This window comes from Lissotriton helveticus, chromosome 8 (assembly GCF_964261635.1).
Source record: "Lissotriton helveticus chromosome 8, aLisHel1.1, whole genome shotgun sequence".
NCBI classification, from domain to species: domain Eukaryota; kingdom Metazoa; phylum Chordata; class Amphibia; order Caudata; family Salamandridae; genus Lissotriton; species Lissotriton helveticus.
Genome location: NC_136069.1, coordinates 1105838788 through 1105864794, shown reverse-complemented (window position 1 = coordinate 1105864794; position 26007 = coordinate 1105838788). Strand labels below are relative to the sequence as shown.

Here is a 26007-nt window from a genome sequence, read left to right as displayed (position 1 = left end):
AAACAGAAGGTTGGGGTATGAGGATGCTGTGTGATGGTGAGAAAGGCGCATATAGACAGGGATAGCAGGGATAAGGAGGTGCAAGTAGGGGGGAAAGTTGTAGTCCATCCAATGCATCCAATGCATTTCAAGCAAGGTCAGACGTTAGTAGTGGAAGGATATGCAGTTCAATCAAAATTATGAGAGACTGAAATGCTCCTAGGCAGGACCAATAAAAGAGTAGGGAGGAAAGTCATTTAATCAGGAAGCTGAGGCAGCCCAAAAAATCTATTTATGAACCTGGGGTTGACCCATAGCCCACTCCAAACATATATTGTATTTTGGAAACAAAAGGTCTGCCGAAAGCTGTCTGTAGCCGAGACCTAAAAAACACAAGAACACAATTTATACTTTACAGAAGCACATTATATCAACCAAATAGAACGCAAAATAAAAGGACACTTACATGATGGAAGCTGTGCTGTTGCAATTGCTGCAAAAGTAGATGAAAGGAGCCATATCAATAGGGTCATATTATAGGTGAATCTGGTAAGAAAGGATCAGTGCATTAGAATCTCCAACAATATTAAATAAACTTACATATATATTACCAACTAAGCTAAAGCTATGCACATTTATTCCTGAACCCGTATTAACAAAATTATGGTCTCTTTGTAAATAACACAACATGTCATTTGTCCTACAAGGACAACAGTAATTTTGTAATGAAGTCCCTTGTGTAATATTCAATATATGACCACTAATAAGGTGACACACAGTTAATACACACCAGGGATGGTGGGCTTTAGCAGAGACATGGAGGGTTCTTAGGACCATGTAAGGCATCTACCACATATTAGGTGCAGGAACACACCATAGCCCATAATGATCAGAAAGATTTGGCCCCCATCTGAAAGCTCTCCGGGGTTGCAGATGTGTCTGTATCATCTGTGCAGTTTGATATGCTAACAATACATGCACAGGAAACCTGCACTCCCAGTTCGTTTTACCAAGGGTATGACTTCCCATTTAGGGGTGCTGTGCAGAACCACATATTCAGGTGCTCTTTTCAAGGATAGGCTGCTCCTGCAGCTAGGGCCGGACTGGGAACCAAATCCGGCCCTGGCAAAGTGCTCGGCCGGCCCACTGTGGTTGCCACCAAGGTCTTTACCTGGGCCGGTTTTCGGCCGATTTTGTTACAGGGCCGATTTTTCAGCTAAACGGCCCTGGAACAAAAACGGCCCCCAGGGGCCCAAAACCAGACCCCACTCGTGCGGCGCACTGGGGGATTGCCCAGTGCCCGCTACGGCCAGTCCGGCCCTGCCTGCAGCTAAAGTGATGAAGCAGCGGGTCCAGCCTCCCAGGGCTGGCTCTACGGTGGTGTGAGCAGTGCTACCACACAGGGTGCTGACCTGTTGGGGGGGCATTGACCCCGGGGGCACTGAGTGTAGCAAGAACATACAATTTCAAAGTACCGGCTGCAGAGTTACTTGTGTGTCCAGCTTTCAGGCAGCAATAAAAATGTTCCTGCTAAAGAGAGAGATCGGAGTTTTGTCTACGGCATTTTTAATTTTTTCCCTAAAGCAGTGCAAAGGGTTACTAGGCCTGCTACAAAGAACAGATTTGTATTTTTTTGTCAACGGCTAAGTGAATTAGTAAAGCCAGCCTTTACCAGCACTTTTAAACAAATTAAATGTATTCGAGAGAGGAGCTATGGAGAGATGAGGGGGGCTTGTGCTGGGTGGTAGCAAAAGGATCCAAAGAGTTCAAATTGGGGGGTGCCAAAAAAAGAATGTTGCACTAGGCGCCACCAGTGGTAAAGCCGGCCCTGCACCTTCCTCTCCATAAGATCATGCAGCACTTTCACAGTTTCTTTGAAGGCCTATGAAGCTGATAGCACGTAAATCTCCCAGTAATCTCTCATTGGAAAATGTTTTAAGGGTAGCAAAATTAACCTTTAATTACCATTACTCTTTTTCCATGCCATTATCTACTCTAAAGGTGATGAATCTTTGCCACCGTATTTTGACCAAAAGAGCTCCTTCATTAACATAGGCAAGTAATCAAACGCAAATAAACATTTTAGTCAATAATGAGAGTTGTGAGTAGTTTCAAAGGGATTTATTTTCTAAGTAAAGTTTAAGAGTCTCTGACTCTTCATTCATTAGACAGATATCAATACGGTTACAGAATTGATAATAGGAAATAAAGTTAGTGCAGAGCATATTATAATTTACATACAGTACGTTCCAGAAAGGACAGAATCCCAAATTTAAGAAAATATGGAGCAAATGATTTCAGTCAGAACTCATGAGGAATTCAAAATAAAGCAGGAGTTAGTGTATTATAAAATTAAATACATAATTAATACTTGCAGGTTCTCCCATAGAGAGAGAAAAAGCATGTAGCAAAAAATGCCTTAGCATAGCCAGTTAGTTAAAGAATAAAGCTTGGAGTTTTTAATTAAAGTCAGAATGGAACAAAACCTACATCTAATCTGCCTTCATCTGCATCTGTACTGCTCTCCATCAAAGTCTCTCCTCCTCTGCAGGTCTCTAAATCCGTGTCTGGACAAGTCTGCAAAGGTCTCCTTTCCTAAATCTGTCTGAGTCTGCAACTCCTAAATTACGAACGTGTTTATAAAACTAAAAATGTTGAAAAGTATGTGGCATTCTTCATCCAATTGGAATCAAGCATTCTCCAAAAGTACATCTTCACTTTTCGGCTGTCAAATTCAATTTCAATTCAACTCAATTTCACTTTAATTTTTATTGATATAGATCTCTTACGAGAACAACAATTGTACATAATTCCATTTGTTAAACATAGAAGCCCACATGCATCAAGCATTTTTGGAGTCGCAAACGGTGCGATTCCTTAAAATCGGCCGTTTGCGAATGCAAAAGTGCTGTTTGGGATGCATCATGCTATTTTAGAAATTGCAATTTTTTTGCAAATTCTAAAATTGCGATAGCACATAAGAAATCGCAATTGTGCAATTTCTAAAATGCTATGCATCATTTCATAAAAATGTGCGATTTTACAAATTGGAAGTGCAGATTACCACGAAGTTCAACCTCGTGGTAATTTGCGAAATTGTTCAAATATGCACAAAAATGCATTTTTTAAACTGTTAAGTTACAGACACACATGTCCTCAGGACATGTGTGTATGTAACTTATACTGAAAAGTACATTTCATGGGTGCAGGGGGGGGTCATTTGCACCCCCCTCTCCACGCTTGAAATGCATTGATGAATTTCTATTTCAAATTGCGAATTCGCAATTCCCATTCATTCCTATGGGCATTTTGGCCCATAGGAATGAATGGGAATTGTGAATTCGCAATTGAAAATGTGCATTTTTTATGCAATTCGGTAAACATAGCGATTTTTACCGAATTGCAAAAAAAAGCTAAAATATTCATGCATAGGCTTTTGCAATTTCTAAATTGCGAATCGTTATTTTTCGCAATTTAGAACTCGCAAAAGCCGATATTGATGCATGTAGGCCTCTATTCTTATATGAAATATCTTAAAACTTAATACGAAAATCACACATATTTAAAACAAGAATAAAACACATTTCGAAAAATGGTACAAGTTATAGCACACAAATTCATTTGGTGGATTTTTAAAAAGAGCAATTCAATCTATGGAGGAGGAAAGGTTATGTCTAAAAACTATAGATTTTATAAAACTATTTAGAGCCCCTACTACCTCTTTGGTAGAACATAACCATAATATATGAACTAGGGCCTTGTTTCGGTGATTCCATGTATCACATACCACACTATCGTTATCAAGGTTGTCCCAGTGTCTTGTAAAAACCTTTAAAGGAAGTAGTCTTAATCGCAACATAGTAATACATCTCCTAAGTTTATGTTCCAAGGTAAAACAAGTGTATTGCTGAGGGGACTTAAACTCGTAAATGTGTGCTTCTGCTTTTTGGTTGTTGTCGTTAAGATGAAAATGCACTTTCAAAGTTTGGGAAAAGTCACGCCCGAGGTAGGTGTATGATTTTACCACCTAAATTTTAGTGCCGTCTAGTTGCCAATTATAGTGGAGGTAGCATTTCCAACCCCTAACGGTAACTACCTTTGTTTTAGAAATATTTACTTTTAGTAAATGTATTTCTTTATATCTAGTGAGTGCGTCTATATTTCGCTGTAAGCCCAGAGGTATAAGGTTGAAAATTACTACGTCATCGGCGTACATTAACACATATATTTTTTCATAGGCTACTTTTGGAGGACAATTACTTACATTTAACAAGATCTCTGGAAGATCGCTTATATAAAGCGCAAACAGGAGGGGGGCTAGAAGGCAGCCCTGCTTTAGGCCATAATGCATAAGTATCTTATGAGTCAGGCCTTTGTCTCCTACTATCAGAACTTTGCACCAAGTTGGGGTATGAAGAGCTCCTATCAGCCTCAATAGTGGATCCGGGATCACTGTTTTCTTTAGTTTTCTCCAGAGGGTTGGCCAATGATAGAGTTTAAAATACCTATGTTATCAATCATGGAGTGATTGGGACGAAAACCCGATTGAAACTTTGGGATTACACCTTTAGAGAAAGCCCAGTCCCTTAAATGCTCGAGGATACTTGAAATGAAATGAAATGAAATGAAAAAGAAACTTAATAAAGCGCACTGCGGCCAAGCGGCTTCCTGGCGCTGGGGACTAGACCAGACTCAGCGAGTGGATCCGAGGGAACTAGCAGGGGAATGCCTGAGAAAACAGGAATGTTTTGAGGGCTTTACGGAAGTGGGTGTAGATGGGAATGGAGCGAATGGAAAGAGGAAGACTGTTCCAGAACCGAGGGGCCAGAACCGAGAAACGGGTGCCCCCCGTTCTCGATTTACGGAAACGGGGGACGTGCAGAAGGGACAGAGAGGAGGAGCGGAGAATGCGGCTAGGGGCGTAGGGGGTGATGAGAGAACTGATAAAGAGGGGAGCTGAGTGGGTGTGCGCCCGAAATACCAGGCAGGCCAATTTGAAAAAAGATCTAAGGTGTACTGGGAGCCAATGGAGGGACTTAAGTGCGGGGGTAATGTGAGAAGATTTGGGGAGATGAAGAATAAGGCGGGCTGCCTGATTTTGAATGGCCTGAAGACGGCGGGTTTCATAAGCGGGTATGCCCACGTACAGGCCGTTCCCATAGTCAAGGCGGGAGGTAATGAGAGCCATGACTATGGATTTGAGGGCGTCCGCAGAGAAATACCGGGAGATCTTCCGAATGAGGCGAAGGGATAGAAAGCAAGAAGAAACAATGGAACTGACTTGGGCATGCATAGTTAGGTCATGACTGACCTTGATGCCCGGGGTCCGAACGGAGGAGACCGGTGAAGGGGGGGAGCCAAAGGAAGGGGGGCAGTGGACCGGGGACCATGGATTTAAGGGGCCACCCGTGAGGACAAGCTCCGTCTTGTCCGGATTGAGCTTCAAGTGGTTGATGCTCATCCATTCAGAAATAAAGACTAAGGTAGAACAGAACTTGGGAAGAGAGTCAGAAGGGGAAGAAAGATCGAAGACGAGCTGGAGGTCATCCGCGTAATTGTACACAGAGACCCCCAGCTCGCGAAGAGAAATGATAAGAGGGTGAATGTACAGATTGAAAAGAAGAGGGGAGAGGGAGGAACCTTGGGGGACCCCACAGGAGACCAAGCGGGGGGGGAGCGGAGTAACCCGAGAGATGGACCGCTTGGGACCTGCTCTGGAGAAAGGACGCCAACCAGGAAAAGGCTGCGCCCCGAACGCCCGCTGCCCTGACACGGTCGAGAAGGATGGAATGATCAACCGTGTCAAACGCAGCGGACAAATCGAGGAGGACCAGGGCTTGGGGAAGATTGATGTCAGCTTTCCCCTTAAGTTCGTCCAGGACCGCGATGACCACTGTCTCTGTGGAGTGTCCTGGGCAAAAACCCGCCTGATGAGAGGCCAAGAGGTGGTGCTCCTCGACATAACTGGACAGACAAGTTGTAACGTAGCTTTCAAGGATCTTACCCAGGTAAGGGAGAAGAGAGATGGGCCTGAAATTAGAGAGAAGAGAGGGGTCAAGACCAGGTTTTTTAAGAATAGGTAAAACTATGGCGGTTTTGAAGGAGGAAGGAACAGAACCCAGAGCCAGGGAAGCGTTGAGGAGGGCAAGAGGAGGAGCAGGGCAACTGGAGAAAAGAGTTTTGAGAATCCGAGCCGGAGCGCAGTCCACCGGAGAGCCGGACTTGATTTTTGTGAGCATATTGAGGAAACGGTCCAAGGAAATGGGGGGAAAGTGATCCAGAGAGAAGGAGGGTAGGAAGAGGGGGCAGGAGACACCAGATTGGTGCCCCATTGGAATATTGGCCTTTATGTTGGCAATCTTGTCAATGAAGTAATCATTGAGTGAAGAGCAGAGGGTCTGAGATGGAACAAGGCTAGTGCTGGTGCGATCAGAGGTGGCAAGGTTGTGGACCAGGGAGAACATTTCTCAGGGTTTATTGGCAGAGTGAGCACCTCTCTCGGTGAAGTATTTAGTTTTGGCCGCAAGGATCGCTTTTTTGTAATCGTTGAGGAGAAGTCTATATTTAGCACGGAGAGTGGGGCAATAGTGTCGTCTCCAATGGCGTTCCGATCGCCTAAGATCGAGTTTGAGGTCTTTGAGCTCCCTGGTGAACCATTTATGGGCGTCATGGGGGCGGACGGATTTGACCTTCTTGAGTGGGGCGACCTGGTCGCAGGAGGAGGAGAGCCAGGTGCTAATGACTTCTGACTGCGAGTCCAAGGAGAGATCAGTAAGATCAGGCGCTGAGGAGGCCAGGGAGATCGAAAGGGAGTTAAGGTCCGTTTGGTTCCAGCTGCGAACTAGTATGTTTTTGGGTAGAGGCAGCTTGTCAGTCGAAGCCGAAAGAATAGAAAATGAAATAATGGAATGATCAGACCAAATGCAAGGGAGTATAGAAGCGGGTGAAACATCACGGCGCAATGACCAGATTTGGTCCAGGATGTGACCCTGGGCATGGGTGGGGGCCGAGATGTGGGGCAAAAAGTTCAGGCACTGAAGGGTAGCAGAAAAGTCTTTAGAAGAAAGATCTTCCCTCGGGTCACCTGGCCAGTAGTTAAAATCACCAAGCAGAACAACCGAGGAATTGTTAACCGCCAGGGTGGCGAGGAGATCCTGTAAGGCGGCGACAAATAAAGGCATGGCTTGGGGGGGACGGTACATAAGGACAACAGTGAGGGGAACGGGGAGGTTGAGAGATCGCCCCACCAGGTAGTCCACGCTAGGTATGGGGGGGTAAGCAAGGAGTTGAAATTTCAAGGTGGAGCGAATGATCATCGCCACACCGCCCCCCGCCTTACCAGCTGCAAATATTTTCCCCGAAGCATCTAAAAGTGCAATTTGTCTATAATTCCCAGGGTTAAATCAAGTGCCCTTTTTTAATATTGGAATAATGATACGCTGTGTCTAATAATATGGGATTTGAGCAGTCGCGTAGCAATTATGAAAAAAGGGGCCACAATAACACACTCCACTTTGGAGTGTCACTTTGTAGAACTTTTATTGGTATCATATCCGGATACATGGTTGCAGAGGTTCTCGCTTTCCTAATATAAGACTCAATTTGTTTTTATGAGGGGGGACATAAAATTTGTTTAATCCTGCCAGAAGGGCTCGGGGTAGGTGATGCATGCCTGCTAGCCGTATACTCTGAGTTAGACTTATAATGGTCTAGAAGTTAGTTTTCACACTCGGGTCCCGGTGTTGCTTTTAGGGTCTTGAAATTACCCATTCCTTTAGCAATCAAGTGGCAGAATTGCTTGGAGTTCTTCTTAGTAGCAGCCATGTGTAGATCTATCCAATGTTTGTCAGATGCTGCTTTATTTTTTACCTTAGCAAGTCGATGCAATTTTTTATTCAATCTAGCTATTTCAACATTTCTTGTACTTTAAAAGGTGATAAATTGGTGCCTGAAAAATTGAATTAGTCTTTTAGAGCTATCCTCTCTTCCTGTGATCTTTTTGGGCTGGTGAGAGATATTGTACGTAAGAGCCTTCTTGTGTAGTTTATTTACAATGGCAGTCAAAATCTGCTCAAATTTCTTGGTGGGACTGAGAGTATGATCTGCCTCCCAATGCTGATGAGTGGATATTTCTTCATTGACTGTGTTTATGGTTGTCGTATTCCAGATTATGCGTCCCTGCTTGGAATCCAGGACCAACTTTCCATTCATCCAAGACAGCGACCATAAAGCAGACAGTGATGGAGTATTGCATGGTCGCTATCGGGTGAGAATTGGGAGACTAAATAATTACACTTTTGATATGGCGATGGACTGCCTATTATGTAGTCTAATATGGAATTTACTGTAAATGGCCTAGGGCAACTTCAATTAAATAAACTGCTCAGCAGTAGCAGATAAATACATAAAATTAAGCAGAAAATCAGTGGTGACACTAATGTATGGAAAAATATCAAAATAATGTTATTAATTATACATGGCAGTATCCAAAAACATGAAGAATTAAATAAGGAAATTGAGTCTTATAGTAAATACCTCCTCAAACATAAGACTGATAAGTTATGGAAAGACATAAGATTCTATACCAAGGAAAAAGCATACCCATATCTCAATGAACACTTCTATTCTGTCAACCAACACCAAGAATCAGAAACATATGGACCGGCTCGACCACAACGCAAAATCACTACCTTTTCGGACACATCAGATTCCGAGAATGAGTCCAGTCCACATAACCTCAATTATGGTACAGATAGAGAAGGTTATGGACATGAACAATCAAGAGGCCAGTCTTCCTTAACTCCGTCTTCTTTTTTAGGGAGACGAGGCACCCGCAGGGGCCCGTGGAAACCACGATATCAGTCAAGGTTCAGAGACAATTACAGTTACGAGAACAGTCCCCAATACCTAGTATTGCGGAAAGCTCAGTATTGGCGTTCGTAGAACCTATTCCGATATTTAATCTGTCTAAAAAAGTACTTTCCGAATCAGAAATGACGCTACTATCTAAAGGTTTATCATTTGTCCCGCATACAAAAGCTGACAAATTTGACATTTTTCAAGGCATTGCTACCTTTTTACGCAAAATGTGTCTAAAGAAATCTTTTGCGAACAGACAGAAAAGAGATTCCACCATAGACAATAAATCAGGTCTTAGACCAGTTTCTACTTTCACTACCACTCTTGAACAAGTAGGGCCAGAGGTGGGTATCTTTGAAACAATTGTGATAAACAAACTTAAAGATATCACTAAATTCAACCTTAATCCTACTCTTAACCTACACCTAGAAGAACTTAATGCCTTGAAAACAATTAAGGAATCCAAAAACATCACAGTGAAAAGCTGTGATAAGGGTGGGGGGATAGTGATTTTAGATACCGACACATATATTGACAATATGTATAGCTTGTTGAACAACACTTCCCATCACAGAAAAATCTCTTCTGACCCAACCACAAGAGTTCAAAGAAAAAGTAGGACACTGACCAAGCAAGCAGTTGAACAGGATATCATCAGTCAACATGAAAGTGACTACATGAATGTTTCGGCCCCCCATATGACAAGTGTCTACGGCGTTCCAAAAATTCATAAAGACAGGAACAACACACCGTACCGACCTAATGTTACCGCAATAGGATCGGTGACTGAGCATACATCTAAATATATAGATCAGATTTTACGCCCACATGTCCCCAAAACACCTTCTCATGTCAGAGATACCAAGGACATGATCGGAAGGATAGAAGGGCTCCCTTTCAACAATCAAAGAGATACTCTGGTATCACTTGATATCGAATCTCTTGACAGTAACATCCCCCAATTGGAAGCACTCACAGCTGTAAAGTGGTTCATTTTGACGCATACCATTGACTGTGATGTACCCTTTATCATCGATCTCCTCACCCACCATTGTCCTTGATGAAAACACATTTGAATTCAATGGAGATTTATTTAAGCAGATTAAGGGAGTTAGCATCGGGGCATCATGTGCCCCACGGTAGCTAACATCTATATGGCGTACTTCGAACACCTCGATATATATAATGAGGTTGCTCCCTTCTACGAATCGATATATTGATGGTCCCGTTATATCGATGACATTCTGTTCATTTGGAAAGATGACCTAGACAAATTACAAGAATTCCTTTCATGGATAAACTTGTGCGACACCAATTTACACTTCACAGTAAATATTGGTGATCGCAGCATCGAATTCTTGGATAGTGAAATAAAAGATGTGGAATCTACATTGGAAGTAGACCTTTACATTAAACCGACAGCGAGAAATACTTTTTTACACTTCCCCAGCTATCATCCTAAATGTCAGAGGGAAAATATCCCTTTAGGACAATTTTTATGGCTCCGGCGTAACTGTACCAATGTTAAAGATTTCGATTTGCGAGCAGTGATCGTGAAACAAAAGTTCTTTAATCGTGACTATCCCAGAATATTGATTAGGGAGGCCTATAAAAGAGCACGCTTTTATGATCGTGATCACCTTCTCCAAAACATTGTCAAGAAAGACCCTCCTAAATTAGTTTGTGTCACTCGACACTCAGCATGTAATTAAAAAATTCGTCAAACCATTATTGCTCAGCGGCATACACTCAATGCTAATGCTGACCCTCGTCCAATGTTTGCTCATAAACGCAATAAAAATCTAAAAAGATCTCATGGTTCATTCCAGAATCAAATCCCAACCCACTCCTGTACAAAAAACTATAGGTGGTCAGTTTCCCATCACAGGAAATCATAAATGTGCTAATTGCAAGGCCTGTGAAGGAGCGATTACTATGGATACATACACATACAATCACATAGAAATTAAACTAAAATCCTTCACTAACTGCAAAACAACTAATGTAGTGTACTTGTTACTCTGTCCCTGTGATAAGGGTTACGTTGGAGAGACAGCACGTAAATTTTCAACACGTTTAACTGAACATTGGTCGGCAATTAAGACTAACAAACTTTTAGCACCCATGGTTAAGCATTATAAAGATGCTCACCATAAAGAAATTGAGATCCGTTGGCTAATTTTGGAAAAAATTAATTGCAAGAATGACCATGAATCAGAATCTATAAGAAAACGAAGAGAGGTCTTTTGGATTTTCTCTTTAGATACACATATGAACGGTTTAAACTCTGAAATTCCCTGGGACCAGGCAATTTGATACAATGATTAATGTATTCCTTTATTTTCATTAGTTTTGCCATTATTAACATCGCATTATGGTATTTATTCTAAGATGTTTATGTATCTATACGTTAGTAATTCCTATTACCAGGTTCAGCACTCTGTGTTAACATATTTGGAACATCATTAGCCCTTGTCCAGGCTGAGTTCATCATGTTTAAGTTCTTCCTTGAATAACTAGCTAGGTTGTCTCTATTCTTTAGATACCTCTGCAGTAAAGTTTTTCACTATCTCACTTTGTCCTTATAGGGTATATGCCTAGCGCCCCAACCCTTTTTGAAATATTATAGGGATCTCTCTTTTTGCACATTAGGCATTTGCCTACTGTAATTTCTGCAATCTTGTTTTGGGCTCTAGTCATCATATCGGCATGCACTGGCATATTTACCTTACCTCCCATTTGTATTATTTGTAGGCATCAGGTTAGCAATCAAGGTAACTTCTGTCTCCTTCTCTTTCTTTGTACTATTTTGGAAGTCCGTAGTAGGTGCGGGTCCTTATTATTAATTACTCCCGGCTAAGTCTCCTGTACAATCTTGACTATGGTAGCATAACAGCATTACACACTGTCACCTGCATATGTTAATCCTCAGAGCTCATGAGGCATTATGCTCGCGTGGTTACACTAATTGTAACAGAGAGATCGGGACTTCAATCATGGCCGACACATTGGTAAGTCAGGTCCACCTCTCTGCTAGGTTGTCACTATCAGCTGACTATCACATGATGGTCATATGACCAGCTGTTACACTTTAAAACAGACCGCGAGAAACGTGCCTTGGATTCCGCATTTTCCAAAGGTGCATAGGTATACATCGGTACATCGCGTTGAGATGTCTGCTCTCTACACATCTTCATTGGTAAATGTGGACTCCCCCTGTTCCCGTAGCCTTGCAAGTTCCATTATTCCTGCATGCTGTTTTTCTGCGATAATTGTCAACATACGCGTCATTCTTTGAAGCGGCAGCATATCGCCTACCAGCATCATACGAGATGTAACCTCTTCCTCTTTTCTAGCTGCATATTCAATGCGACTTCATACCATCTTTGCCACCCAACTAACTGTTAATACGCCCGGAGTATACCAATGGCACCTAATAATGCCTTTTCATTATTTATACAGCCGTCTTTGTTCTCCTTGATACTTTATAAATTCTGGCTGCACCGAATGTACGCTATATGTATTACACATGTACTTTTACCATTCTTTACATATTTGTTGGCACATATACTGTATGGGCGTTTTTTAGTCATGTATTACCCCCAGTGCATAAAGTCTTGATTCCATCATACCCCTGCTAGAAACTATATGCATCGCATTCTAAGTACACCTATTTGAAATATATGTCGTGAAACTACATAGACATATTCAGCAGCTGGCGGCTTTACTTGTATTTCTATACCATCGTATACCGGTAATTATCACTCAATCTCTGCTATTTGTTTGCAGTCATAGAGCAGGGGTTTCATGAAAACTCAGGATCAACAGCTCGTCCCAATAATCTTGATGTAGACACCTCAGGTACTATATTTATTCGGTTTAACTTCTGGCATTATCTCTAGCTATTTGCCGTTTTGAATATTTAAGCTTCTTTGTACCTATCGGCCCTCCTCATTGTTCTTTTCAGAACAACCAATGTCAACAGAATTTGATGCCATCAGTCTATTTCAGCCCTATTTTTGGAGCTCCCAGGTACCAAACCATCAGTCAGAATGTATATGTTTTATAAGTCATCCATATACACTATATAGACATACATGTTTTTCTCGTTGTTTCAGCATTTGGGGTCCCATCATACTGAACCAGCTCTGGATTTCTCGATGTACGATTCGCTATTTTAATTTGGACCTAGTATGATTAAAGTATAGGTAAGCCAAAGTTAGCATCATAGTGTTTTGAATACAGTAACTGAGTAGATCAACATATGTACACGTGAGCTTCCAAAAGTTTGCTCTATATACATAAATAGAGGTTTACATTTTTCTTTGCTCTGCTTTATTTTTGTAGGTCAAGACTCTGATTATTTCAATAATCGTCCACTCTATCTATAGTCTTCATTATTTCTCATGACCTCTTATCCATCGATAGGTATGTATTTATGTATATTGTCAGTATAGTTAATTTTCAGTACACCTATAAGCACATGTGTATGCATATGAGGTATATATTATGGACATTTTCCCTTTTGTAATAGGCCTAAACATCCATCTGTATCTTTCAAGCTTATCTACTTCTTTTTCTTTTTTCTTTTTCTTTTTTATTCAAATCTAATATCACTAATCTTTCGCATTTAGGTTTTTATATTGCATAATTTCCCCTTTTATGTATTTAAATTACATTATATGGCTCCTATTAATGACAATATAGATGTGAACTTGTTATCACCTTTGAATTGTATTATTAGTTTTGTGATAGTTAGATATAAAAATGTATTCGTATAGTGACACTTCAAGTCTGTTTATGTTTTGCAACATGATAGTGACATGCAATCATTTTTGCAGAATACACTTTTTTGGAGGTGGAACTCCTGAGGAAGGCAGCGTGGGCTGCCGAAACGCGCGTTGAGCTTGGAATACCACCCGATAAATTGTTGTTCTATAGATATTGTTTTCAATAATTGAATTGTTGATTATTCAAGTGTGTGTTTTTTATGAATTATCATATATGAAAGGCAAAATAATTGACTGAAGTACCTGATAACGCTCATGTCAATCCATTGCCCAGAGATGTATAAACAGTATACAATCTCTTTTTAAAAACACTGCCATGTATAATTAATAAAACTATTTTTGTATTTTTCAATACATTAGTGTCACCATTGATTTTTTTGCTTAATTTCATGTATTTATCTGCTACTGCTGAGCGGTTTATTTAATTGAAGTTGCCCTAGCCCATTTACAGTATGTATTTCCCTCTCTAGGTGAACTTCACCATTATTCTACAGGGGGGCCCTTGTCTTTGCATTCTGTCTAATATGGCACTGCCATGAACTGCTTTTCTTGAATAGCTTGCCCGTGTATCTCCATCAAGCCTACCGTTTAAGATCACTCCACTAGTACTAATTGTTAATTCGAGTAGCATTTTTCCTCTACTGTCAGTTTTTATGGCATCTGGAAAAATTGGAGAGGGAATAACCCAGGCAAGTTCTTCATCAGCAGTACTGCAAGTTTTTATTGCCTGGTTGGAGATTTTTGCGTTGAAGTGTCCTGTAGGATTTGATGTCTGCCACACTACTCTAATACTGAATCTATCTGTTCTAATAATATTACTAGCATTGGATTGAATTCCAGTCCAGGAGGTATATAAGGTTAAAAAGAAATAAGGTTTCCTAAATTCGAGAGTTTTTGTTTCCTGTATGTATCCTTATACATTGTTCATTATTGTTCCCCATGTCGATTCTCTTGAAGTTCCAGTTTATATCTTCCTTCAACAGGATCAACAACCCCCCTTTGCATGGCATCTTTTTGACTTTTTTGCTGGAATTTTGAAAGAAAAATAGTCCTTTTGACTGAAGTTTCCAAGTAGCCAGGTTTCCTGGAGGCAAACAATTGTTGGCAAGTTTTTTAAAAGACTGGATAGTTTTAGGGGATTCAGGCCAGCAATATTCCAGGAGAGAAAGTCGATAGTAGAAAAGGAGCGTTCGCTAAAAATGTAGTTTCGTGTCTTGTCCCTGCCTATTTGCATTTAGATTATCTGCAAGCCAGGGCCAAGATTTTTCCTTTTTTGAATTTATACTGAATTTATATTTCAGCTGTCTGCACACATAATCCATCAGGCAGGTGAAATATCCCACAACACATTCTGAATCCTAAATAGGAAAACAAGCTTAGTTCAGCACTCTCAAGCAACAGTACAGATATCCAAAGTGTATTGGACAAGTGCAACCAACACAAATTATAACATAAACATAATTTTCTAGGAATAGTTCCAGGTAGACCAAAAATATCCTTTTCCCAAATATAACTAGTCACAAATAGTCCACAAATTCATTGTTCAACGTGTTAGTTTTATTTTTTTCGGTATTCCCAGCATGGATTTTGCCAACACATGTTTCGCCTAAACAAAGGCTTTTTCAAGGCAATTTTATGTCCGCAGCCCAGACGTTTGTAACATGAATATTCCCGTAGCCACGTCTTAAAGAGATGCCAAACGTAGAATCTCCTAATAGGATCAGTTCAACAGTATATGTATGCACGGTAAATGCTCTTGAGATCCTGCAGTTGCCCAATTCACTAGCAAAACGGAGGTTCTTATCCTTGGCCCAAATCCGGATCTTTGGAGCACCAGCCACTGGCCTTCAGAAATGGGATCTCTTCCCATACCGTCGGACCATGTGCGAAACTTGGGCATTATCATTGACAAAGGCCTCACCATGCAGCCTCAAGTTAGGAAGCTAACAGCAACGTGTTTCACCATCTTGAGATGGCTCAGAAAAATCATATGGATGTTGCCTGGAGACACGCAAAAGTCTGTAGTCAATGCTCTCATTACTTCGCGGCTTGACTACGGAAACGTCCTCTATTTAGGGTCCTCACAAGCTGTCATGCGACGTCTCCAGCTCGTGCAAAACGCCGCAGCTAGACTGCGGTGCAAGTGCCACAGGAGAGAACGTATGTCGGGGCATCTCAGGGCTTTGCACTGGCTCAGAATCGAAAACAGAGTCAAATTCAAGACCTTGAGTCTTATGCATAGAATTGAATTTGGCTCTGCCCCGAGATACCTAAAAACTTTGGTACATGCCTACCTTCCTGCCCGTTGTCTTAGATCCTCTTCGCAGGGCCTTTTCAGCGTGCCTAAAGTCCGTCTAGCCAGGATGGGTGGAAGATATTTTTCACTCTTGGGACCAAAGTTGTGGAATTCCCTTCCCCTCAACTTACGCACTGAAACAAGCTATATCCAGTTTCGCAAAGCCATAAAGACCTGGCTGTTTAATCAATAACTTGTCACTGCCTTGCACCAGAGTATTATGATCTACTCAACAGCTATCTTTATCAGCGCCGGGAAACCCTTTTTGGATAGCTGTTGCGCTTTAAAAGCTCAAAAAATAAATAAATAAATAAATAAACCTTCCTATCAATCCTCATGTAATCGATAGACTGCTGAAAGTTTTCCCTCGTTTCTGAATGCTATAATATGCATGCAGTTGTATCTGTGTCCCGCTCCCGCCTTTTGTAAATGGCAGCGCCAAGTGAAGGCAGTCCAGAAAGAGTCACTAGTGGCTTGTCTCTCCGTACTCCACCAATCTGTGTACAAAGGGTTGTGGTTCAACACCACCTGAAAGTAGTCACCGCGTAGCCTTCCGCGTTGATTAGAAACGCCTTATTCACTCGAAGGGAGATCCCTGATCGGTTCCCTTGCAGAGATGTAGTCTTCAAAACCGACCTCACGTTTGCATAGCCTGCACATTCTGAATCCTATTCAATATAGGTTCATCTCCTAACCTTCTTTTAAAGAAACTTTTTATTTTAACTAAACACATATCATTAGCTGCAAAAATAATTTATTATTTAAGCAAGAATCATGAAATCATAACATGGTAATACATTCAAAAAGGGTGTGATTTTCTATTCTCTCTAAAGCACAGAAATAAATGAGACTTTGAAACATTTCCAGCAACTAAATATGATAACATGCTGTAAATTATTATAAGAGTCCTTCTTTCACACAAGAGGGAAACATTCCTCTCATTATAGCAAAGGTCAAGCTGGAGCCCTCAGAGCAAGCTAAATTGTGGGCTGTTTCTGTGTTTCTACATTTGAAAATGTTATGTTAATTCAGTGCAACTATATGAATTTAAAACCACTTTCTAGGAATTAATTGTGCATGTTTTAGATGATTTTTTAGGTGGAAAGGATTTGTTTAAAGGCCTCATGTTTTCATTTGCCATCAACAAATGTCTGTGTGTAATGTTCTATAAAGCATTTTTATTGTGAAAGCCCGTGGCAGATTTTTTAAAGCATGCAGCAGCTTCTTTGCTGAAATTGGGAGATCATCACCTATATTAATAGTGTGCTTCAGGTGACCCTGTATGTACCTTTAGAGAAAGTCTGCACCTTTTAGATCACATATTGATGAAATCTCATAACCACCTATCAATATTCTCCCTGAAAGCCGGAAGAAGAATTTGAAAAGAATGACTGATGAACCTGTGTGTTTGAGTTGCCTTACCTCTTTGGACTATCAATTGTAGTATCACTTTTAGTGCATTTTTAAATTTGACACTGGTAGTCATCTAATTGAATAATGCCCTCATGATGAGAGGCCCATAAAAGATCCCCTTATTTTTTAAATCCAAGGATTCACTGTTACTGGAGTACTAGTAATTTCCCAGGGGGGTTAGGTATGAGGTGTTGAGAATAATGGGGATTCTGAGTATTTGTGGAATACCATGCTGACATTGGATATACCATGCACGTTTCTGCATCCTATTCACTGATATTTCATGCAGAGACTTAATCTGCTTCCAACAGGAGAAATGTGCAGATGCAATAAAGTTGACAAGCGGTGATCCTGCTAAATTCAATATTCTGATAGCCCAGTACGTCTCATTACCAGATCCATCAAAATGAGTGTGCCTTTTATGATGAGAGCTCAAGCACTCATTTTATGAGAGCTCTAAGTGCTCATTTTAGCAGAGAATTTTCATGACTAAAGATTTTAAAGGCAGTGAAAAGAAGGCAGAGATAATTATGCTCTTTTGTAGAGCTTGTTGGGTTTGAAATCCACCCCTCCCATATATGAGTTCTTCCTATTTCAACATCATACCCGCAGAGACAAGATACTTGTTTCAATCCAGATTGATTGAGTAAACTAGGGGACTTTCCAGTTACTACTAAATTTCATATTAATTATGATGAAGAGGAGGATGCTTTTAATTGGTATGCTTTGAGGATCAGAGATGTTGCTTGATTTAGCATGTCAAAAGTTTAAACAAAAATTGTTTTAAGAAGCAAGGACGCTTAACTTATAACAAATAGTTTGATAGGGAATGCTTCTTATTAAAAAAGCATGAAAATGCAAAGTTCCATGTCTTTATGGAAAAGAGGTATGAATGGTCTCCAAACGAGCACAAACACTCAAGGTTTAAATACTTAAGTTATTAATGACAAACAAAGCATGATATAGGAGTAAAAAATGGAATAAACTAATGAGGGAATCCTGATTGGGGATTCAAATAGTATTTTGGTGAATACTGAACTAACATTCCACACGGGTCCCCGAGCGCCTGGGTTATGTTGTTCATGAGAACTCCTGGATTACATTTGTATCTAAATTGTATTAATGCCATGTCTCCACCATTAGATTCAAGAGTTACAGCACATGAAGAATTGCTTGCTTGCTGTACTCCTTCAAATATAAAGTCTGATGCTTTCAGAAAGAAATACAAATGATTACTAGCTGTATTTGGAGTTTTTCGGATATGCTACAATGACATATGTCCTCTACAGCATATTTAGAGTTGCAGAGACTTCTATGCACTTATAATATGGCGTGCAGTGTGTCTACTATGACTTTTGGTGCCATTTTACTCTTTAAATGTTGTTCTATCTATCTAAAGTGGATTGTGGATATTGCTGTGTATTGCCTTGAATTTAAAACAGTTGGTACTGTTTGAATTTAACACACATTTCTCTGGGGAATTGCCTGCAGCTTGTGACATAGAAAATGAGCAGAAAACTATTCTTTTAGTGTAACTAGAGTGTGTTTAATATTTCGTTAGAGTATCCCATACTAAGTGATTAATCCAATTTCTGGAAAAAACTAAACAAAAGGTTGAAAAGCACAGCCCCATCAGGGGAACTTCTTGTAGAAAATCAATAGTTTAGTATTAGTTTTATTTTACAAGATATAAGACTAACACAGCTCACAGGTGACACAGGATCAGAGAGAACCATATATAAGTCACAATAAGTGGTTACAGATTTATTAAGAGATTTACATAATCATAAACTTGGAATATAAATCTCAATATACATCTAAAAAACCTCTAAAAAATGTAAAAAATGAAAACATATCATTCCACTTTGAGGAGAAGTAGGAGATTAATGTACATCATCGGGAGTAACTTTATCAAATTCATGAAAGAGGAAATACAAACAATAAATTTTTACAATTAGCACTGCTGGGCAGATCTTGGGAGATTTACACAGTCATACACTTAAAATACAAATCTTTATATATATCTAAAAAGCTTTAACAAATGTAAAAAAAAACACATCATTTGAGTTTTAAGGAGACATAAGAAATGAGCATACATATTCAGGCGAAACCTTTTCATACTCATGAAAAAAGAATACAAATATTATCATTCTACAATTAGCAAGGCTGAGCCTATGAAAAAGGACATGGTTTAGATCTTGAATTCCCCCTCTGCACAACTCACATATGTTATGTTCCTATATTTTTTCATTCCTCAATGCAACACTTATAACTCTTAGGTGGAGCAAATTCAGTCTTGTTAAACAAAATACTGTTCACACCACATGATCATTCCAAATATGTTTCTATTCCAAAAACGGTTGTGCTGATTTTCCCTTGCAAGTAGAGCTAATGTAGACAAACACATTTTTACTGTTGCAAATATCTACGTCCATTTTTCATACCAAGATCTGGGCAAGAGTTCCTAAGGACAAGCTTTAACTCAGCTTTTGTCATGTTCATAAATACTATTCTCCCCAGTTTAAACGAATTCTGGCCAAATAATAGACTTTTACTGTACGTAAGATAAGGCAATTTACTTCACAATTTTGATAGCTGATAATTCCCTCAAAGTATTCCTTTCAGAGTGCAATAGTTTCTCCACGTAAAAATGCAGCCATGCTCAGCACATAGGCATTGGTGAGACCAAGTTCTAACCTGATTACACATACTGGTTTGGATGTATTTAAAGAGCAAAACTTTCAAAGGATTTTCCTCTCATCCAAATCCATAAAAGCTCAGTTCTTAATTTCAATTGTCTCAGCCACATGTAATGAAGAAGGGGGATGTTTTCTTAATTTTAACATTATGAGCTATAAAAAATGTCTACGACAATGTACATTATAACATCTTTGCAGCTCATTTGCATGGCTCATTATTCCCTGAGTAATAAAGGCTTTATGTGCCTTTTCAACTAGTTAGAAGCTAAAGATCAAATATATGCACTCTTTTACTACGTCCCCCACAAACCAATGAAAAAAATGTTTTGATGTTTTTTGTCCCAAATGATTTCAATTTATGTCATATGAATTTGCAAAAAATGACTGGCAAGTAAAATTCTCAATTTATTCAGTTTTCTTTGTAGCCCTATAGGTGTCACATTAAGCAATACTATGTTGTTGGGTTGGTGTAGAGCAAACAAGGATGCTTTTCCATAGGAGGGTCATGTGAAGAATTGGATAGTACGAGCAGAAAATCATAGATACACAGCAAAAACATTATTGGGGCAAAGGGACACCCCAGTTTCAGACCAATGTTTGTACTTAAGTTTGGTGTAAATCTTTGAGACCTCCCTCCATAAGGATTCAACACCAGGTCGAAGAATGTAGGGCAAATATTAAATGCAAAAGGGCTGGTGGAATTCCTAATACAATACGTTTCTGCCATATCGTCAAATAGGTCCACACGATCAAAGGCAATAGCAAAATCAATAAATGCTGCATACACGAATTGACTTCCAGTTACCACATACTTTTGCAAAATCATCTAACATTTAACAGTGTTTTTTAAAAACAGTTTGATGTAAAGGCAGTATCTCCCACCCCATTAACCATCCTTGGAGATGTACAAGTATTCTCCTTATGAAGATTTTCGCTTCCTCATCAAGTAGAGCTATTTGTCTATAATTCAATTGAGAGGACTTGTCTCTCTTTTTATAGACAGGTATTATTATTCTGCCCCTCCAAGATGATAGAATTGTTCCACTAGTATAACAGAATGTAAAAACTGGGACCAAAGTTGCCGACCAATGCAAGGCTTCTTTCTTTGTTAAGGTGGTTGGTATTTTATTGGGGCTCATGACAGCCGAAGATCCTGCTTTTGATATATAGTTTTTTTCTCGTTGTTGCTGATAGTGGGCCATAATCCTTAGTTGATCCTGCAGTGACAGCTGATTTAACATGTGGGTTGTGGCCAGAATTTCCATTTGTGCTGTACAACCCAGAAATATATATATCCATAAATCTCCACTAATAGCAACTGGAGAGGTTGCTTGTCTAATTCATAGTTCTTCTGCAATTCATTTCCAAAACATCTATTAATATTTAAGTTTGAGGCCTCTCTTAGCAACATCAATTTATGATAGGCAATTAACTTCTTAAACAGTACCTTCTGCCTACTTCTTTTTTTCTTCAAGAAGTTAATTATCCTTTCCCTAGAATATAAATTTACCCCTAATTAAACCATTCATTTTCTCTGATATTTACCATCCACATTGAAGACATTTTACTTCTTCGACCCTGTTTTATCTAAATTAATCTCTATTGATTTCTAAACAGCCAACTTATTCAATAGAGTTTCGAGTTACTCTTGAACATTAGTATTAATATTATTATTAGTGGCAGTTATCTCAGCTATTGTTTGTTCTAGGGCTGTGCTTAAGTCAGTAATTTTCTTCTCATCCCAAAAGGTGCGACCATTACTTTTATTTAGGGATGGAACACCCTTATTTTGATTCCAGGCATTGGAACTGATTAAAGATGCCTTCATGCGGAATGATAAAATCTTCTAATCACACATACAATTTAAACTATCTTTATTTATTCTACCAGTTACTATTATACAGCCTATTTTTCCCCAAAATTCTACCAACAACTTTTCACAGGAATCAACTTTAGAAATATTCAAGAAAGCGAGTCCTGTAATATTGTATGACACTTATTTTACTGAATTAGTATATATTCTAGTTCCACGGTCTGAAATCTTTGCATTTAAATCCTGTAACATATTAACTGAGTAACAATATTCCGTTTCAGTAGTTTGCGCTATGAAGCTAAAAGGTTTCTTGCTAGGGTGTTATTCTTAATACATGGAGACATGCATGAGTTAATATCGGAAGTGTCCCACAGGCTGGATTTACTGTTTCATTTTGAGTTTAATTAAAATTCAATGTGATAGAAGTACTACCATTCGAATGGCCTCTTTTGGTAACATTTTCAGGACAATTAAACGCATAATAATTATCAAGAGACTTACGCCTGGGCGGAGTTGCGAAGTGACTAAGAAACTCCACGGAATTCTGCAAGCGGTGCAGGACGTTACGTTGCTCCCTTTGCGCAGAGTTTTTGCCCCGGTGTTTGTCCTGCACTGTAAAATCTATATGAACTGCACCTTGCGCTTCTTTCTGTCCGTCAAGTAGGTGTTCTACTCGAGTTGCTGGTTCCTCAATGTGAACAGAAGGTTTCTCAAAGCGAGCATTAGAGACCATCCCCGACCACCTGCGTTGAGAAATCTCACCGGAAGGTAGACTGGAATAACCTCCCCGCCCCCGCGCTCATCAACTTAAGGTTGTAGAGCGCAAGCGAGGAAAAAGCTCTGCTCTGCGTAAGCGCTGCACGCTACAAGGAGATCAGAGTGGAAAATATGCCACAAACTCCATGAGCAAAGCGGAATTTCATGAACCAGGCCTAGAGTTATATCAGTTAAACTCCAGATTTTCTGCATATAGATTATATCAGCTCACACTTTTGAAAGAAAAGCCAACTATTTATTAATCTTCGTATTTTCCTCCATATTCCAAGATTTACATTTTAATGATTTGTTAAAGATGGTGCTTCATTGTGTAATAAGAAGAATGACTACCATTTAATGCACGCGCCTTTCAGGACCTCTTACTCAGGTCATTATCCCTTACTGCAAAAGGAGACCCATTTTCCTGAGGTAATATCGAAACTAATATACCAGATAGACCAAATATTACTATAGGGATTGAGCCTTCTGAAATAACTTGTGGTTCAATTGGATTGCAGAGGTTCTAGACCACTTGGCAATTTTATTCTTTGAATTTCTTGTCTGTATAGATGAAAGTGAAGTACATCAATACCTGTACGGAGGAATAAACACAATTTGCTAAAAAAACCATTTGCAACAATTAGGAATTGGAAAGATACTCTAGATCTTCCACCTCCAACTTCATTTAAAATCACAACTAAGAGAATTACTTTTAGACATATTATGGATTTAAATTTCTACAAAACAATTCATTAAACATGATTGATTAATCGGTTCTGATTGATTCTCAAATATAATAATATATTCGAGTGTACTGGATGTATATTCATTCTTAATATTTTGTCATACATCACTTCCTATGTCCCTACTAGAATCTATATTTTCTGCCCTCTATAAAAGATGACTGTTACTAGCAGGCTCACACTTTACTTGAATATTATCTAAACCAGTTGCCATACAAGGGGTTGCATAAGGGTTCAGAACAGGTGCAACTCTACTGCTCACCTCATCTGAACTGAGTGCTGTAGGGATAGTTGTCTTCACTGCTTGTGGGTTCAATGCCACTATTTCTCTTGTAATTTCAGAAGTAGAAGTCTGAACCTGTAATGATGCAGGCAGGGTAGAGGTTAAAGGGGAACTGTTTCCATGCATATGGAGAATGTCTGGCTCGCTCCACACCACAAAATGAAAATGGATCTTTCTTTTGCATTTTCTTGTTATCATACAATTATTCTTGTTTTGCCCTCTGTACTTTTACAGATTTATTTGTAGATATATTTGAAAGCTCTTCCTTGCCTAATGGATCAGAGGAGGAATTACATTTCCCCTTTTATTACATTCCAGAGATTGTCTTATTTTCCTTTCCTTGATTGAATTCTAGTCTCCACCTTATTATTTAAGACTGAATGGGCTTGGGTTTCAGAGGCACTTGTCTTCCTCAAACAAAAGATAGGAAATATGCAAATATCTGTCTCTTTTGTATTTTCTTCCTCTGAGTACTTAAATACGTTTTTCATCAAATATACTTGCTGATCTTTCTCCATATTTTGTTACTTCTTGTTTGTATCGCCTAAACTGCCCAGGCAACCCCCAGTTTGAGTACCCATTCAAGCAATCCTGGCAACTCCAGAATTTTCCTTCGCCTTCTTGTTAGTAACGATCAGGGAATTGGATAAATATACTAGTATCCTATCAGAGTAGCTTAATTCATCACCATTGCTGGCCTTTGGTGTTTTTTTCCTGTGGTGCTTGATCTGCGATGGGCCATGCAGCCTTCGGTAGTCTTCACCAGTATAGTGCCTCTCAGTAGGCTGGTTTGACCCAATAAACGATAAGGGCACCTAGGTCCTCAAATTCAGATTCTAGGAATAATTAGGCACATCTCTGGGCCCCCATGCTGCTTGAATGCCTGCTGGCTGCTCTGCCTGCAGCTCGCTCCATTGCTCCTACTTATGCCTCCTCTCTTCTGTCTCCTAGCGTCCTAACACATCCTAATGTCTCAACAATAGGCTTTGCTATTTGACGTTCCACTTATGTCTAAGGTGCAGCTCTACTCCCATGATCATCCCCCTCATTGTCTTATTGAATCTCTCAACAGACATTGTGTAATAAGGGGTGGGAATCTTGTAAACCACTACACTCTCATCCCACCAAGAATGTTTGTGTGCTCATATAAAGTTTGTTGCTCTGTCAGATAGAACCTCTTTCGGGAACCCTTTTTGGTTATTCATACCCAAATGGGCCATAGCTACCACCGAGCAGTCACCACCATCTGGGGTAAAGCCTCACATGTGGCACGGTCTATCACCAGTAGGAGAAACCTGTTATGGAACATTTCTTAGGGCTGAAAGGCCCAGCAATTTCCACCACTATATGCTCAAGGAGTATTCCTACTGTGAGAAAGGTCTGGAGGTTTACTTTACGATTTCCTCCTAATTTACCACTGTCATGGTAGGTCATACAGGAGCTATAGAACTCATCCACTTGTATTTTCATCTGGACAATCTAAAAGTGCAGACCAATGTATCTAAGGTTTTAGACTGCCCGAGATGTCCAGCCAAAGGAACTTCACAAATGAGGTCCAATAGGAAAGACTTGTATCACTGGAGCTCTAGCAGCACTTAGGCTAACCCTTGTACACAATCTACATCCAGGAACCTTAAGCTCATGATAGAGCACACCATTCTCTCAGTAAAGAAAATGATCCCAACCACTATACTCATTCTTCTGTGTCTCAGAATGTTTCTGAAGGCGTTCGACATTTGGGTATTCCTTCTGCGCATTGAAGAACTCAGTACTGACTGGCTTGCTCATGCAGATCTCCCAAGGTGGACACCCTTTTCCAATAAGCACCTGTTTCTTGCCCTCAGAATGACACTCATTTCGGAATATGAGTATTTCTAGGACTGGTACCAAAGCACCTTGCCCATATTGTTTCTTGTGGAAACTTTATCCATTTCAGAAGCAAGATCGCCCTAAACTCCCCTAACATGATGCTCTGGCACCGAGGCAGTCTGAATATGTCACTGTTGATTTTCAACTCTGTCTCTTTCAAGGCAGGGTGTCCCACATCATTTCCTAGCAGACAGTCTGTAGATATTTCTGGGATAAATCCTCCTTTCCACGGACCAGTGTCCCTCAGAGTTTCCACCCTCTGGCTGGTAATGAGTATTATCTACATTGACTACTTATTGTTGGCAGGCATTTGGGCACCTTGCATTCCCAACTCTACACTAGCAATCCATATGGACAGCCGAAACATGTGGTGTTATTGGTACCGGTTAGGTCACTTCTCTTTAACCTTATATGCAAATAATGAAAGCACTGACCTTTCAAGACTTAGGGACATATGTACAAGGAAGTGGCGGAGTGAGGCATTAGCAGTCATGGCTTAACGCCTCA

The 26007-nt window shown here is 39.9% G+C and overlaps 1 protein-coding gene across 1 annotated transcript in view; it reads right to left on the bottom strand.

Annotated features, from left to right (window-relative positions):
- The window catches only part of LOC144771880 (interleukin-1 receptor-like 1), a 417138-nt gene that overhangs the window by 301339 nt on the left and 89792 nt on the right, over positions 1-26007 (bottom strand). Inside the window, exon 2 of the mRNA XM_078656126.1 lies at positions 446-525. Within this exon, the coding sequence (XP_078512252.1) occupies positions 446-525 (80 nt within the window). The remainder of the gene's footprint in view (positions 1-445; positions 526-26007) is intronic.